This window comes from Carettochelys insculpta, chromosome 1 (genome assembly GCF_033958435.1).
Source record: "Carettochelys insculpta isolate YL-2023 chromosome 1, ASM3395843v1, whole genome shotgun sequence".
In the NCBI taxonomy this organism is placed as follows: domain Eukaryota; kingdom Metazoa; phylum Chordata; order Testudines; family Carettochelyidae; genus Carettochelys; species Carettochelys insculpta.
This window is the reverse complement of record NC_134137.1, coordinates 341,150,976-341,169,015: the sequence shown is the minus strand read 5'-3', so window position 1 is coordinate 341,169,015 and position 18,040 is coordinate 341,150,976. Positions and strand designations below refer to the sequence as shown.

Genomic DNA, 18,040 nt, shown 5'->3' with positions numbered 1-18,040 from the left:
AGTAGCACAGGAACAATTTTTTGGGTGGGGGTGCTGAGTTATGCCCTCCCTTACACTTATTTTGAGCCCCTCTGATGGTTTCAACTCTCCCAGACTAAACTGGCTAGATGTCATTTGTGACAATGGAGTACAGCCCGTATGGCTCGGGAGAGTTGCCAACCCTAGCCCCTCGCCACCCACAGAGGAGCCACAGCCGATGCCAGGAGCAGAACCTTCCAGGCCAAGCCAGGGGCCTGCTGGGCTGGTAGTGTGGATGCTGTGGCTGGCAGGGTTGGAATCTGCAATCAGCCAAGGGAGTGAGGCTGACAGGAAATGGAGACCCAGTGGACTGGCAGAGCTCTTGAGGATGGCAGCGGTGGGACCCCATGGGGGCTGCCCAGAGGCCTGGACCTGGACCTGGTCATCAGGTACAGGAAAGCTGAGTGCAAAACCTGGGGGTGCTGCAGCACCCACACCCCCTTACTTCCTGCACCTTTGACTACACTAGAATTATAGCTGGCCTTCAAAGTTTCAAACCAATGGAAAACTTAAAACAATTGTGTCACATTTTTTTTACACAGGTGACCAGGCTAGATGCAAATTCTCACCTCTAAATTCTAAGGTTATGTTTAGGTTGAAGAGAAGTGTCGGCAAAAGATATGGAAATTGCACAACGCATTTGCGTATCTCCTGCCAACAGTTCTGGTGGGAGACGCTTTCCTGACATTTGGCCTGTCCACAAGGGAGCAAATGTCAGGAAAACCCCCTCTGTCAATGCACCTCTTCTTCCTCATGGAACGAGGAGACTGGGATGTCAGCAGAAGGCTCCCGATGTGGCAGACTTCTGTTGGGAGTACTCCAGTCTCTCAAAAGAAGGCTTCAATCTAGACAAAGCCTAATAGTGTTTAGTCATATACTCAATGACTTAACTCAGATAAGTATCAGTGTAAAACAAACACGTGATGGCAATTTTCATAAGGCCTGAAAAAAACTGCTGGTCAGTTGAATAGAATTTGTCTTACGCTAACCTTGTTTTCTTCCCTCTTCTGTGATGTCTTCTTGCTTTTCACCATCAATATTAGAATCTGAAAGGACTGGAACACTGTTTGAGGACAGTGATTGGGGTATGACCTCTTTTTTGACTTCTGATGATTTCTTATCTCTCTTACTTTCATCAGTGGGAGAAAATTCTCCATTGTACAGCAATGTCTGAATCGTAGAGTCTGATGAGTGACCTGAGGTGATTTTATTATGAGGTATTGGATCACTTTCTGTGGATGGAGACCACTCCCCTATTTTAATGTTTGACTGAGATGCATGGCCAAAAGGGCTGCAGCGAGATTTTGAAGGCTCAATATCTGAAACTAGCTCTCCCATTTTAATGTGTGACTGTGAGGCATGTCCATGGATGTTCCACCGAGGTCTGGATGATACAGGATCAGACACGTTTTCTCCAATCTTGATATTGGCATCAGATGCATGCCCATGGATGTTCCACCGAGGTCTAGATGGTTCAGACTCAGACACATTCTCTCCAATCTTGATATTGGCATCAGATGCATGTCCATGGATGTTCCACCGAGGCCTTGTAGGCTCTACATTTGAGACATACTCACCAATCTTAATATTGGCATCAGATGCATGTCCATGGATGTTCCACCGAGGCCTTGTAGGCTCTACATTTGAGACATACTCACCAATCTTAATATTGGCTTCTGAGGCGTGTCCATGAATATTCCATCTGGGCCTTGAGGGCTCTATCTCTGATGAATATTCCCCAATTTTAATATGAGCTGCAGAAACATGCCCATGAATATTCCAGCGAGGCTGGCTAGATTCAACTGCAGAAGTATATTCCCCAATTTTTATGTGTGAATCTGAAGCACGTCCATATGGATTTGAATGCAACTGGGAAGCATTTTCATGAGGCACATATTCTCCTACAGTAATGGTGGCATTGGATCCATGTCCATGAACATCCCACTGAAGTCTCCTACTCTTCAAAAACACAGTTGCTCCAACTTTGCCATATCCTTGTGAAACAGCAGCTGGCTTGAGAACTGTATTAAAATCATATTCACTTTGCTGATGTAACTGTCTATTGCCTCCTCCTTGCACTCCTCTTTTCAAAAGAGGCTGACTCTCAATTATTTCAGTAGTTTCATGAAGTTCTGAGTCAATATTCTGAAATGCTTCATCTAGCAAAGATCGTGTTTGTACATCAATGGCAGCAGGCTGTTCTCCCTTTGATACTGGTAAGAAATCTTCAATATTTAGACTGGATTCATGCAGGGAATTAGTATTCTGTGATGGATCCCATGTTTGCTCTGTACTTAGTAGCTGGGATTCAACTCCTGATGCAGCTTGCTCAGAATGTTGATTAATGTGATTATTTACTGTCTCGGGCAAAGCCAATGGTTTATCAGCAGAAGTAGAACTCTTTAGTCCATATTCAGAGTCACCTCTGCCAACAGTGTCATCAGAACGCTCAGGTTCCACAGAAGATACCTAAAATACAAATAATCATTGCATACTTCAGCTGTTTACGTACAGCTTGTATGCATTTTAAAATAATTTTTCCCACAACTAGATTTTATTTCCAGTTCCACCCTGCCCCTTAGTGTCAGCACCACAATATTGTAATACTCATTCACTTTGTTGCTGTGGCGACTCTTCTGTTTAGTGACCACAGATCTACAAAATCAACATTAGAAAACCTGGAACTGTAATGAAATGATTCTGGAAGAAAATAAACCAACCTGAGAACTTGGGTCTTCTACAACAGTGTCTGTAACTGAAACTCTTAGGCATGGCTTATGTGGAATAATGTCTAATTTCCTCCTGTACTTCACATCAGGAAGCTTTTCAAGCATCTCCTAAAAATCCCAACAGCAAAACCAAAATACCTTTAATATATCAAAGGTTAAAATGCTATTAAAGATTTTTTTTTTTTTAATTTAAAAGATACCTCAATATGTTTTTGATCTTCTAATAGAAAGTTAAGACGGGCTGTTTCCAGTTTGTGCCGCTGGATTTTCCATAAAGCCCTTTGCTCCCTACGGGCTGCATCATCCGAAAGCTTGCTATAATGGTCAATTAATTCTTGCCTGAAGGAGAGTAACGATACTATATTACAGACTCAGCATATGTTTATTTTTCCAACTTTCATTCTGTATACTCAAAGAATATACCGGTTTAAAAGAGCAAGGAAACGTGTGTCCCGAGAACTCTTATACACAGAAGGCAGTTGAGGAAACATAACAAAATTACGAAGCTATTTTTGTCATAAAAGTTTTTGTAGAACCATATTATTAGGACACTAATTTTTCATAAACAAATGTGCTTAAATATATTATAGAAAACAAAAAAAATGTTGGTATTTATGACTGTATATTGGTGAGTAACATCAAAACTTGTAATAGCTACAATTATTATGAAGAATTTACATAATTACAATCAATTTTAACATTGAAAATAGTGTTCTGTTTCCTGCCCATTCCTGTTTATGTCTACCTGATAAAGAAAAACAATTACCTTTAAAAATAGCACATCACACCCATGGCATTGTCCTCATCAATTTAATTTTTAATTACACAAATGTATTTCAATTGTCCTCATGATTGTTACCTGAGCCAGTTGTCATTACTGCTCTCATTATGTCCTGGAGGGATCATCTAGTAGTCTGACTTGTACCTACCATAGGACTTTAAACCAGTTACCACAATACTGAGTCCTGTACCTTGAGCTTGGCTAAAACACGTCTTCCACAAAGACATCCAGTCTTGAGCTGAACACTTCAGAAGATGAAGAACCCACCACCTCCAGCTAGAGGTTTTGAAAGTACACGGTGAAGCCCAAAGCTCTACTCCTGATAATGACTAACTACAAACAAACATCTGACTTGGATACAAGTCAGACCTGATTATATATTAAAAAGGAACCAAGAGATACATTTCACCTTACATACCCAGACACCACTTGTGGCCCTATCAATCAGTGTATGCCGTTAGATTAAAATTAAGTCCTTAACCACTGACAGCTGTTAAAACATAATCCAAATAAAACCAAACAGCATTCAACAATGTACAAACTGTGGCTCTGACCAGCCAATCAGATTTGCCAAGGTGGAATGTAGGCCTCATGTAGAGCTGCAGTGTAGTTAAGTTTGGGGGCCATGTAGACTCATGCAGCTGACACAAAGCTTAGCGGGAGAGATAGATATGTTGGAGGCTAGTGATAGAATCCAGAGCGACCTGGATAAATTGCAGGATTGGGCCAAACGAAATCTGATGTGGTTCAACAAGGAGAAGTATAGAGTCCTGCACCTGGGGCAGAAGAATCCCAAGCATTGTGATAGGCTGGGGACTGACTAGCTAAGCAGTAGTACAGCGGAAAGGGACCTAAGGGTTATGCTGGATGAAAGGCTGGATATGAGTAACCAGTGCGCCCTTATAGCCAAGAAGGCTAACGGCATATTGGGGTGCATTAGGATGAGCATTTCGAGCAGATCTAGAGAAGGGGTTTTTCCCCTTCTATTTGGCACTGGTGAGGCCACATCTGGAATATTATGTCCAGCTTTCCCCCCCCGCCCAAGTATAAAAAGGATGTGGATGTGCTGGAGCAGGCTGAGCGGAGGGCAACAAAAATGATTGGCTGGAGCACAAGACCTATGAGGAGAGGCTGAGGGTTTTGGGCTTGTTTAGTTTACAGAAGAAAAGAAAGACTTAGGGTGATTCAATAGCAGCCTTCAACTTCCTGAAGGGGAGCACTAAAGAGGATGGTGAGAAACTGTTCTTAGTGGTGTCAGACAGCAGAACAAGGAGTAATGGTCTAAAGTTACAGAGGAGGGAGAGGCATAGGTTGGATATTGGGAAAAACGACTTCACCAGGAGGGTGGTGAAGCACTGGAATACGTTGCCTATAGAGGAGGTGGATTCCCCATCCCTCGAGGTTTTTAAGTCCCGGCTTGACAAGCTCCTGGCTGGGATGACTTAGTGGGGGTGATCCTGCTTGAAGCAGGGGGCTGGACTAGATGACCTCCTGAGGTCCCTTCCAGCCCTATGATTCTATGAACCCACATGTAACATTACTAGAAAAAACAACAACAAAAAAGCCTATGTTATTTACACACAATTTTTTAACCTACCTGAACACATTAATATTTTTGCAGCAGGGGCAGCTTTCAATCACAAATTTTGTTGTTAAAGTATTTCTCAAGTCACACTTATAAAAAAATAGTTTACATGTTATTGGTGTAGACTCTTCTCCTGAGCAATTATTAAGATTCCATAAACAGAAATATTTTATTTGTTTTCAAAAGCCTACCTTATAGGAAAACATGATACGAAATCTTTGGGAGACTAATGACAAACATTGTTTCTTAATGTATTACCTTGCCTTTTTTTCGAGTTCCTCTTCTAAGGCTTTCAATCTTTTCTCTCTCTCTCTAAGTTCTCTGGCATAGCTGAAATCATCATCAATCTCCTCCTGTTTCATCGCAAGCCGACGCTAAACAAACATTTATAAGTCTTTAAAAAAAATAAAATCACTTAACACCAACAGAGACTGAGCCGGGAAACTGCGGTGTCACAAAATCAAATGTTCTGGATAGTGGAGTAGGGCCAGTAACCTTGCTTCACTGGTCCCCACTGCCACCATGCGGTCAGCCAGCCAAGGCCAGGTAACTGGCCTGGTGGCCGCAGCATTGCCGGTTAACACAACGTTGACAGTTAACAGGATGCCGGATAACCAAGCTTCTACTGTACATAATTAGGTGTTTGAACAGTTTCATAATGTACTGTAGAAACCCATCTTATAAACTAAAATGCAGACCGACAAAGTCAAAGTTGAACATTTTAAAATAACAGATATACTGAATAAACTGCAGTACAGTGCACTGCATTATTTTCTTCTTATCCTTCAAACCACTGCAAGATGATTTCCAAAGCATCAAAAATATCAGAATGTTGACTTTTTCTTCATGGACATCACTATTATGTGATTTTTTTTCCCCTCTTCAGGAAAAAGGGTTCATAATAGGCCATTCCTAAGATTAGATTTAATCACAGTTGATGTTTCAGTGTGAAAAAATGGAATGTCTTTACTTTTCTTTAGCAAATTCTCAGTGCAATCAAACAGAAATACCTCTTGATCTTTTGCAAACTGTTCTTTTAATTTCTGAAACTGTTCCCGTTTCTTTGCATCCAAGGCCATTCTTTCTGATATTTGTTGATCTATATTTAAATTGAAAATATTATTACTTTACATCACATATTGAAAATACAAAAGAAAAATATCACTACATGAAAATCTCACTGAAACTTACCATTAATAGCTTTTAATACTTTACTAGCTGTTTCTCGAGCATGAACAATCAGCTCCTGTTTTGCAATCTCCATGCGCAAATCCTAAAATATACATACATGCAGTGTTATACTTCTGCAGTATGAAGAGAGGGTGTTGGAATTTAAAGTGTTGGCTTTCATTCCACAAACACATACCAATAATGTCCTGAGATAGCTGGCTTCCAGGATTTATACCCATTTAATAAATTGGGCACAATCAGGTAAGCCACTGAACATAGTATCTAAGTTTACTAAAATTGCCTTAATCAATGATCTGCTCACAATAATGAAGTTCTACTGAAACAATTAGCTGTGCAAATTACTAAACAGTCTTGACATACGCAACAATCTGATTAGTTAATAAACAAGTAAGACTTCAAAAGCGTATTTCCTGAATCTTGATTAACCTTCCCTAACAGATTAAACCAAATAGAACAAAATTACCAGAGGAGAGTCCTACAAAACAGTTTCCAAAAATCAAAAATATTAACAGTAACAACACCCCAGGTAAACAAAAATCAGAAAGTAATTAAGTTCATCTTTATTTACTGAGATAGTAATACAAAACAATGCAGGACAACTGCAGTCGTGAATGTCAGTACTTTTACACATACAATAAAATGAAAAATCTGAGGCTCTCTTTAAATATGCTAATGATATAAAATTCCTTCTTTAATACTAATTTACCTTTTCTTCTTTGCTAATTGAACTGTAACGGGCAATTCTTTCCATTCGACCTACATATACTGCACAGTCTCTCTCAATCGCTTTCAGCTCTTCAAGAGAAAAAGTAACAGAAATCCGAGGAACAGGGATATCAGACCAGCATATGTAATGCTACAAACAAGAAATATACAATTAAAGAGCAGTGAAGAAAGTCAGTGAATTTTAAATGACAAATCAGGCTTTATGATTGTATATGTGTAGATCAACTGTTGAGATACTTCCTAGGAGGAACAGTAACAGAGAGGTAGCTGTGTTAGTCTGTATTTTAACAAAGCAAACAAGCTGTCATATAGCACTTTTTAGACTAACAAAATAATTTATTTGGTGATGAGCCTTCCATGGGTCAGACCCACTTCTTCAGATCAAACCCATTATTTTGTCAGTCTTCAAAGTGCTACAAGACTGCTGGTTTGTTCTCCTATGAGGAGGTTTTGTTCTGAGCCATTCTGTAAAAATAGATATTTAAATATCTAACCATGTTACATTCTTGAATAGCTGATGGCACTACATGTCAAACAAAGAGCACTTTAGGTTCCACACATATATCCAGACATTAAAATGGAACAGATATAAAAAGGATCATGTTTCTATACCCTGAAAGGTACATAAAAGACAGGCTCTCTTCGAAATGAGATAAAAGTGTAAATTAAAGGGTACTTTACATTTATTATTTTAATAATTCTTCCTACCACAAACAGAATTGTTTTGTAAAAAAAATGTATACAGTGGAATTACTGAAGTGTATCCGAACAAGAGTGTAACAAAAAAGCCAAAACAATGGGGCGGGGGGAGGTATGATCTCCTTTATTAGCAAAGTTCACATCTTGAAGAAGAAGTCCTCAGCTTCTATCAGTGTTTGTGTATTGAAGAACAACTGCTTGGAGGCCTAACACACCCAGGCTTTACACAAAGGAAAATATGAAACCTAAAGTTGTGAAAAGGTACTTTAAACTTGCTGCTGCACACTTAGTTTGTCAATTAGAAATCATCATCTGGGTTACAATTATCAGAGAGCTGGCTGAGTTAGTCTGTATCTTCAAAAAACAACAAGAAGTCCTTTGGCACCTTACAGACTAACAGATATTTTGCAGCATAAGCTTTCATGGGCAAAGACCTGTTTTACAATGGAATACCAAAGTCATGAATACTTGAATGTAAACAGCTAAACAACATTCAGTATCTGTTGTTGGCACTGCCACTTATATAAAAAGTGCATATTTATTTTCCAGAGAGCTAGTCAAGAATTTGTTTTTGTAGTGCAATGTGGAAGAACCAAGCAAGTACTTGCCCTGGGACAACACAATTTCAATAAGTTTATTGTCTTCCCACAAATGTACACATCATTGGCAATATGCTTCAGAAATACAGGGACACAATCTTCTACTTCTTTTGAAATCAAAATATATCCATGGGTCCAATAATGTTTATCTATAAATCAAAGATAAGAAAGATCAAAGTATATGTATTTAATAAAGATAACAAGAATGCAAACTAAATGAGCTGAAAGTTCTTCATATACATACTGTACCTCTAAAGCTAAGATAATCCTCATTTACTTGGATCATGAATTCGCCATAAACATCCCTGAATACACCACTGTACACCCAATCATAGATAAACCTAAAAAATTAAGATTATACAACACAGAGTTAAGAGCCTCTTTCCTTTTTATAAAAGTTATTTTATTTGAACAAATAGACATACCTTTGTTTCCATATAAGTCTCAGTCAGTATATATGCATACAAAGGACATATTAAAATCAGAAGCACATTTGTCAAAATCACAACAAAAATAAATTTTTAAGTCACGTTGAAGACAAATGTAAAAGTTAAGCAGAATCACAATGAGTTACCCTCTCCCCGCAATACAAAACAATACATACAGTAAGGTCTCAGAGTATGTGACCCCGCCCTTACGTGCCTGACCCTGATTCCTATTGTAAACCCTGTAGTGCACTTTCCAGCTGCGCTTAACTTGCTCCCCCTGTCCAAGCTCAACCCCGCTGGCTCTACAGCCCGAACCCACCCCAGCCTTACCCCACCTCCCATGGCCCCAACCCACTGCCAGGCTTAACCCTCCCCAACTGCCCCCCCACTCCAGAACTTACCTTTCCGCTCCTTCCCTGGCTAGCCGGGGAAAAAGCCAGACCCCAACTTGCATGAAATCTGGGTTATGCAACCGTGCGTGGAATGGAACCCTCGCATACTCTGAGACCTTACTGTACCTCATTTTTGGTATAACAAGCATCCTTTGAGAGAATCTTAACTGCAAATATTTAGTCTGAAATCAAGCTAAAATAAAATTCAAATAAAAGCTTTTGCCCTCTAATAATGACAGCATAGCCCATTTTATGGCAACTGGGGTAGGAACAAAGATTTTAATTAGATGTAACTTGTGCAGAAGAAGAAGAGAGGCTATAGAACTTTAGGACACAAATTTAGAGATCCCCTCTTTGAGTTTGAGCAGCTTTTGATCTATCTGGAGAAATGTGAATTATTTTGGGAATATTTTTTTCATATTTTACTACAAAGACTCTCTCGACCTCAGTGTGATGCATAGGTTGTTATCTTCCTTCCTGTATGCACAGAGGAAACAAAATTATAAACTACAGATTCTGAAACTCAGTGTGCCGTATCAGCATCAACCCGCTCCTCCTCGTCTACAGAACTGTAAAGGTTCAATATTCTTATATTTTTATGATTTATAGCTGCCAGAACAACATCCAAGTAGTACATCTTCTGAAAGTTAATGAATTAGAGACAGGGTTAAACATCCTTAAGACAGCCTTAAGTTAACAGGAAATGATCTCTGTCAACCATTACTGCTTAAATTATTTCCTCATATACTATGTCTACACTTGCATTCCTCTTTCAAAAGAGGCATGCAAATGAGGGAAATCAAAAATGCAAATGAGGTGCTGATTGACATACCTGGTGCTTAATTTGCATATTCGTTTGAAAAAAAGCCATGCAGATGCAGCAATTTCACAAGTAAACCCCATCTTCAAAAGAACCCCTTTTCCTATTCTGTATATCTGATATGTAAATCAGTGCCTCATTTGCATTTTCAACTTCCCTCATTTGCATGCCTCTTTTGAATGAGGAATACAAGTGCAGACAAAGCTATCGTGACTTGCTACAAACACATTCACTTTCACCCTGCAAATTCTTACACGCGTGCGCGCACACACACCTACGTTACTGTCCTAATCCTTCAATAAACAAAATGAAGTTCTGGGGGTCCAGCAGTATATAAAAGTTGCAGAACTGAAGACACATTGGCTGCGGCCACACTTGGCCAAAATTTCGAAATGGCCATGCTAATGGCCAAATCGGAGGATACTAATGAGGCGCTGAAATGAATATTCAGTGCCCTGTTAGCATGCTGCCAGCCGTGGCACTTCAAAAGTGCTGAGTTTCGATCGTGCAAGGCTTGTCTACGTGGGGGTCCTTTTCGAAAGGACCCTGCACATTTCAAAATCCCCTTATCCCCTAAGAAAAATTTTTGGGAAGAAGGGGCCTCCGGAAGAAGGACTTCCTTCCGGAATCCGCCCGCCCCGGGGCCGCACTTCTACACGGCAATTTGGAGTCAGGAAGAACAGTCTTCCGGACTCCAAATCAAGTGACGTCATGCTAAAGAGGCGCGGGGAATTTGCATCTTTCGCTCCCTGTATTAGCATGCCACTTCCGAAGAAAGTGGTCTGTGTAGAAACGGCCTGAGTGAATTAGTTGGGTTATAATTTAGGAAAAAAATATTCTTTATTTGCTAGGAAAGATTTTGATACCAAAGTCCCTAGGAAGCCTATATGGTACCCCATCATACCATTTTTGCAGTCTCTTTTCGGAGCTGAATTGTGCCTTAACTTATTTAAAATAACTCATATTATTCAAGCTAATGGACTGTTCTATATAGACTAACTCAGCCTACTTATCCATTTCTTCACAGTTATTAAATTAAAAACATCCAAACAGAAAACTAGTACATTATTATTACAGTGCCACTGCAACCCACCTGGTATATGGTTCACAGCTGGTTTTTAACAATGACAGAAGAACTGGATAATGTTCATTACTACAGTTATTGAGAGCCTCTTTATACAGGTATGAAAGCAATCTTACTCCCTAAGTGGGGGGGAAAAAGATAAACACCTAAATTTCAAAACAGTAAAATCCACTGTACTGCTAGTAAAAAAAAGATTCAGAATACACACATCCTTATATCTATTTATTAGACAGATGCAATTTGGTCATGGCTCAGTCTGGATAAAAATTAAATATTATTGCGAGGATTTGTCAAAACCAACCAGAAGACAGACATTGGTGACATATGCCCCGTTCACTGACAAAGCTTTACTGGAATGTTGAGGATTCTTTCTGGATCCTGGATTGCTTCTGGATACCTAGATATTAACTCTAGCCATGAGTGCTTTTCTTATCTCTACTTGAGCACAAGAGCATAATCCTACCTACATGATGTACACCTTACCACTGTTATCCTGCTTTTACCACTTCTATATGCTTAATTATTGCAATACTCTATGTGGGGCCATCCCTGTTTACCATAGGAACTTAAAACAGCATAACAAGCCAACACACCTAGCAGAATTTCAAGCATATGCCATACTACACCAGCGCATAACCAGTTGGACTACCCTCTAACAAGTTTTCATGAACAATTCAAGGGGTTGGTTTTGATCTCTTGAGCTCCTTTCATTAATGTGGGTCCTGAATATCTTAGGAACCACATTTTAATTTTTATCTCTTCTATCAAAATCACTAGGGCAATGTCCCAATATTTAAATATTTTGTGTTGGCATAGCACGCCCATTGAAAAGCCACAGACACTGAAGTTCATATTTCTTCTTTGTTCTGGCAGTGCCTTCATTTGTTCACCTTCAGGTCTTGTAAAATCACAAACTTTTCAGAGGGGCAAGTTTAAATAGGAAGGATTACAGAAGGCTGTCTTCTGTTGATAGCATTGTTTTTAATATTTAGATTATTTTAGTAATACAATTGAATAATATTTAATATTGCACATTATAGAAGTGTTTGTATTGTACACCCACTTACAGAACAATGACAGGCTTCCTACATAAACAGTGTATAACCAGTTTATGAATTCTCTCTTATTTAATGCAACAATTATGTGGAATTTTCAAAAGCATTCAGCACTGGTCTAATAGAATTCATTGCTAATACTCTTACTAAGCTCACTGGGAGCAGATTTAGGCCAAAACTGAGCATTTAAAAGACACCACTCAATTATATTTGAAGCCGAAATCCTGGTATTAAAACTAAAACAGTTTTCCAAAAATAAGATCAATAATCACCATAGGAAATGAAGCAGTGGCACCTCTGCTGATCCCCACTACAGTTGCTCCTACACCACAGAGTTCAGCTAAATACCTAAACAAAAAAAACGCATTTAATGTAGGATCTTTTAGCAAGAAGTATCTCAAGGCATTTGCACTTATCAATGAAATGCACCACCCTGGAATGGCATAAAGCTATCATTCTGCACTACCAAACTGTAACTGGGGCAGAGAGATGAGGAAGGTGGAGAACTTTTCTCCAAGCTATAGGAACAATTTGAAGTAGCAGAATGGATTTTAAGTTGGAATTTGGCTAGGACACTAGTCTAGCTATCTATTCTAAAGCTTTCTAGTCTATCAGTCCTTATATTATATCCTTCCTCACTTCACCTCTTTATGCCACACTTCACCCCTTCTGTAATAACTGAGAACATATAATGAGTTCATCTGTGAAGTGCAATACTTTGAGACCTACTGATGAAAAAGCACTCTGAGAAAGCTAGTTAGCATTGTTGCTACTACTAGCCTGTGGAATTTTGAGATGTGAAAATATTATGAAATGAACAAAGACCGAGTAGTAAGTGTTCTCTAGCAGTGTCTTTTCAGTGATCATAAAGAAGGAATTTGATTTCATTTTTTCATTCCTACAATGCTTTAATATTATAATATTACCTTAACTGTCGCCCTAATTTTCTGAAGAGAAAGCTGATTGTTAGAAGGCTTAAAGTGGGAGGTGTTGACAGCACACATGCTCGGTAATACTGCAGGTACTTTCTCAATCCACTTGTGAATGCCTAATAGAAGAAAAACATTGACAACACCCTGTGTTAAAATTGTTAGCATTCAGTTTATGTTCACATTGATTGCAGTATATCAAACATGAAAACACATTTATTGCATTCTACTTTTGGCAAGTTTTTTTTTTTTAAAAGTTCAAGTTTAATGGCTAGACAAGAAAATGTGTGTACTTGAAGGATAACAGGATTTTTTCGTTTTCATGTATATGAACACCATTTATTACGTTAATGTGAAACACACTGAATACTTTAAAAGAACAAATGCATGAACATTAGGTAATTTTTATTTTCATAGTTGTAATAGGGTATTACAAAGATGATTTCCTTTGAACCCTCTGGTTAAAAAGTAATTCTCATTTGACACCAACAAAATTAGTTATATATCATGCAAAGATTCAGCAAATTGCTTAATTCAAATCACATTTGGAAAACTAATATTTACAAAGAGGCAGTAAACAACTTCAGACTTACTTGAGACAATATTAAAGCAGACCGTTTCACTCATTTTATTTCTTTACATTGCAAAATGCATTCACACTTACCAGAAAGAGCTGCTACAGTTTTAATACATTTACTATGCAAATATTTAGCAATATTGCTATCACCTTTTACTTCTCAATAGAACTGCATGTCAAAATTATTCCCTATACAAGGAATAATCATTCTGTTCAGAAGGCTAGCATCCTAAATTCCATTCAAGCACATTACCTGAAATACAAGACCTTTGTTGTAGGAGGAATCTAGGACTGGCTGAAGAGAAAAACGACTCAATCGTGTGTAATGCGTTCCATACTCAGCAACTTCTGAAAGGAGATTGTTCATGCTTTCTGGTGATGTTCCAGACACGTATATCCCTTGCTTTATCACAAATGTTTGAGCAGCCTAGAATGGTGCAGAAAGGGAGAAAGTACCAGTTATTTCAGAATTATATATTCAGTGCTACACAACTTCACTTCCAACTGCCAAATTACACCACCTCACTCCCAACTGCATGAAAACAAAACATCCATAAACTAATGGCACATAGATACACAGTTTACATGTTATGGTGACTGGAGTTAAATATGTAAGACAGAAAGATAACAGATATAAAACAGTAGCACAATTTGATGAGGAAAATCAAATAATGATTACTTTAAAGCGTGAATTAAAAAAAATCTTTAACCAAAACAGTTTATCCATTATTTTAATAATTTTAATGCATTCATGGAATCCTTTAATTATGTCCTCACACACATTTTCTTTTCTAGATCACTACAGAATTTTTGAACATTTAAACTGCAGTAAGAGAGTTCTCTGGTTATTTTAAGTTATACTAATAAGAGTTACGAGGCTTCAAATATAAAAGAAATGTTCTGCAAAAAAAATCTCTACCAAAACTCATGAAGTCAGGTATTACTGAACATGGCAATGCTTAGAAAATTGTTCATACCTGATTAAGTGAAAATGTAGACGATACCACACCAATAAGGACATTCAAAACATCTTTAACCAGTTCAGATTCTTTCATTAGCACAAGCTGTGGAAGCTGGAGTATAGTATTATTAAATAGTTCTAATTCCCCTTCTCGAAGCCTGTAAAATTTATCAAAAGCTTCTCTTCCAGCCTCAGTAAGATATGGTTCCTCTTTTTTACCAGGTGGGCTGAGTCAGAAAAAAAATACAAAAGTAGTAAGAGCCAAAAAAACCAACATTTTCCTGTAACTTTACACTAAAATTAAAATGTATTACCCCAGTGGATTATCTATAATGCAACATTTGAATAAGGAGGCTATGTGGACACCTGGCAAAAGCTTGCAGGAAACTGCATTCTTGAAGAATCTAATAGATGTACTTGACCCCAAGATCTCGTTAGCACGAGCTCAGTTGGAAGAATGAGAAGAGTGAGATGTGGTCCCAAAGTAGAAGGGAAGAAGTGTACCACTGCTTGCACAAAATTACCCAAACAGATTAACTGCTGAAATTACAATTAATGCCTGTTAAGATAGTAAATGAAGATCTGCACAATGCACTTGTTAAAAATGCTCAGCAACTACCAGGAGCCAATTCCAAACTACAACCTAAAAATCTCTCCATGATCAATTCTTAACCATGATAATTATTTTCACAGCACCCAGATGTGTTCTAGAAAATTTACAGAACAGAAGAAACACATCCCTGTATAAAAGTACTTCAAATCTAAACACAGGAACAAAGCATTCAAAAGTCTTTTCATACACTACACATACATTCCAGTAATAATAATTATAACAACTATTGCTAAATGCTACTGAGAAGCCATCAGAAAACAGTCACACAATATTCTGCAATACATCTGTCAATTAAGTCTTTCATTTCTGTGCACAATTTCCAACCACAACTGGAGTGGATATTATAAGGATTCTGGGCAAACAATGGTTTTAAACAGTTTCCTCAACCTCTTTTCCATGGGCAGACCCCTAAACATTTCAAATGGAGGTACAAACCCCTTTGCAAATCCTAGACATGGTCTGAAGACCACAGATTGAGAACTACAGGGTTAAAAACACACGAGCTAAAATGCTCCTGCTTATCTATTCAGGGCCAGCAACTTTTACAGCCTTCTTCCAGAACTCACAACTATATTCCAGGCTCTTGTGCAGACCGGGCTCTCTGTACTGTACTCGGATATCTGACCCCACATACTGAGTTTTTGTTTACTCCCGGGTCATCTTCTATCCACAATAATTGCTAGAGCCCTGCTGCTGATATAGTTCTCAGGTTTCCAATGAGATAACCATATCAACAGAGCCTTTCCTCCCCCAACATGTCTTCAATTAGCACAATGAGCATTAGACCCTGCATGTCATTTCACTTCCTATCATGAAGCATCCAACCATTTGACCACGTCAACATTTCCACAGTGTAGAGCATGTTGATCTCTTGTGGCTGCTCAAGTATCTCTTCCATATATTAAAAGGAGTGGAATTACCATCTTACGCTGCCTGCTTACTATACTGGCATTGTTTTGTCACAGAGAGCGGGGATCCGCTATGTCATCTGCACCATACAGCTTTAATATGATGCTGGATTTTACTCAGGAGGGCACCATCATCAGCAACTACTAGATACTTTGATTACAGTAAACTCTTTCATATCTGGCAGTCTACCATCCGGAACTCTAAAATTCACTTATGGTTAAAATGCTGGTTATTTGAGCCACCTTTTCCAAAAGTACGTACAGAGGAAGTAAATACAAATGAACACAGCAAATATAGTATAAGTTTACAGTGTACAATGCTACAGTAAACCCTCAAATTTACAGACCTCTGATTTAGCAGACCTCCCCGCCACCTGTTGTCCCTGAAGGCCACAGGTCCATAAAATCACCCCCCCACCACACATTACTGCAGCCTGGAATAGCCACCATTTCCTCTGCTGGAGCTGCCACACACTCCTTCCACTGGGGTGGGGCATGTACATGGGCAGAATGGCACTTGCATATGCACCCCATCCCTGGCAGCTCCAGTGGTGGTCCCTCCAGCTGTCTGCAGGTTGAGGCACCCTGCTGCATGACGAGGTGGCTCATGCCACATGCAGCAAAGCACGTGGAAGCCAGCATGGCAAGGTGATTTCAGCCATTGGCAACAAGGTGGTCCCAGCTGCACTGGCAGAGTCCCAGCCACATGGCAGGGTCTGGCTGTCTTCCAACAGCGGCAGCTCTGGTAAGTGGCAGGTTCCCCCCCCTTTTTATTCGGGGGGGGGGGGGGTGAGGTAGCTTGGCGTGTTGGGTGGGCAGTAAACTCTCACATTTAACAGACTTTCAGGGGGCATGAACACCCCTCGCCCTCATTAGTCTTTTAAACCAAGAGTTTACTGTGCTGTTGCTGGTAAATAAAGTACTCTGCATACATTTTTGTTGGTTTCTTAATCTCTCTCTCTCTCTCTCTCTCTTTTTTTTTTTTTTTTTTAAGGGTTACGCATTGTTATGTATACCTCTCTATTATCCAGAATATTTGAATATCTGGCAACCTCCTGGGGCTGTCGGATATGAAAGAAAGAGTTTACTATATTTCACTCTTTTAAGCTTTCTGCCTTTGATGTCCTTCACAGAGAGTCCTTCTGCCTCAGATACCAGAGTCACAGTCAAAACTATGCTGTCACTATTCAAAATTGATTTGCAGGGTCGCACAATCTTATGCTCACATCACTAGGTCACCATTGAACAAAATGTTCTAAATCAGTTCTTTCTTCTCACTGCCCACATCAAACGACAACTGCAAAGAGAAAGAGGATTAATACTGATTCTGGATGCAGGCCAGTGCTTACAGGAAATTCTCTATAATAGCCCCATTTAGTTTCAACTACGGTAGTCACTCCATCACATACATTTTTGGTCAGGTGTACATACCCTTCTGGAATACTTTTCTATCACAAAATCCACCAAACTAGTTCTCATAGTACACAACTGTAGACCTTCTCTGGCTCCACAAGACAACACCCCATTGCCACCTCTTTTCTCAGAATTCTTCCATGAGGATTTATAGCGCAAATATTACATTAATTCTGCTCCTTCTGGGCCTCAAGTCATACAGACCCTTTCAAATTTCAACTATTCTGTGCAGACCCTTTTCAGTTATCTTCACTCACACTTTTATAACATGGTGACATCAGCTTAACAGGTGAAAATTAGCAAACAATGCCATAACTCCTTCATGTTTAAAATAGACACCACAAAGTCTTTATACCATTCATCCAGCATTTTCTCAAGAATATAACAGAACACATTTTTAAGGTGTTTAATGCCTTCCCGTCCTAATGACTTCACCCTATGCACTAGTGCTTCACCTGACCCAAATGTTTTCTTCTTTTCATTTTCCTAAGTGCTTCTGCAACTACTTCCTCCTATATGCAATCTATCACAC

General features: G+C 39.0%; 1 protein-coding gene across 2 annotated transcripts in view; it reads right to left on the bottom strand.

Moving 5' to 3' along the window:
• The window catches only part of TUBGCP6 (tubulin gamma complex component 6), a 39,932-nt gene that overhangs the window by 12,973 nt on the left and 8,919 nt on the right, over positions 1-18,040 (bottom strand). For both annotated transcript variants that reach the window (XM_075015457.1, XM_075015468.1), the window contains exons 4-17: positions 14,591-14,801; positions 13,867-14,040; positions 13,034-13,155; positions 12,380-12,455; positions 11,062-11,171; positions 8,578-8,669; positions 8,338-8,477; positions 7,011-7,160; positions 6,305-6,386; positions 6,124-6,212; positions 5,372-5,487; positions 2,948-3,086; positions 2,739-2,855; positions 1,008-2,487 (exon numbers count right to left, since the gene is read on the bottom strand). In XM_075015457.1, the coding sequence (XP_074871558.1) occupies positions 1,008-2,487; positions 2,739-2,855; positions 2,948-3,086; positions 5,372-5,487; positions 6,124-6,212; positions 6,305-6,386; positions 7,011-7,160; positions 8,338-8,477; positions 8,578-8,669; positions 11,062-11,171; positions 12,380-12,455; positions 13,034-13,155; positions 13,867-14,040; positions 14,591-14,801 (3,098 nt within the window). The remainder of the gene's footprint in view (positions 1-1,007; positions 2,488-2,738; positions 2,856-2,947; positions 3,087-5,371; positions 5,488-6,123; positions 6,213-6,304; positions 6,387-7,010; positions 7,161-8,337; positions 8,478-8,577; positions 8,670-11,061; positions 11,172-12,379; positions 12,456-13,033; positions 13,156-13,866; positions 14,041-14,590; positions 14,802-18,040) is intronic.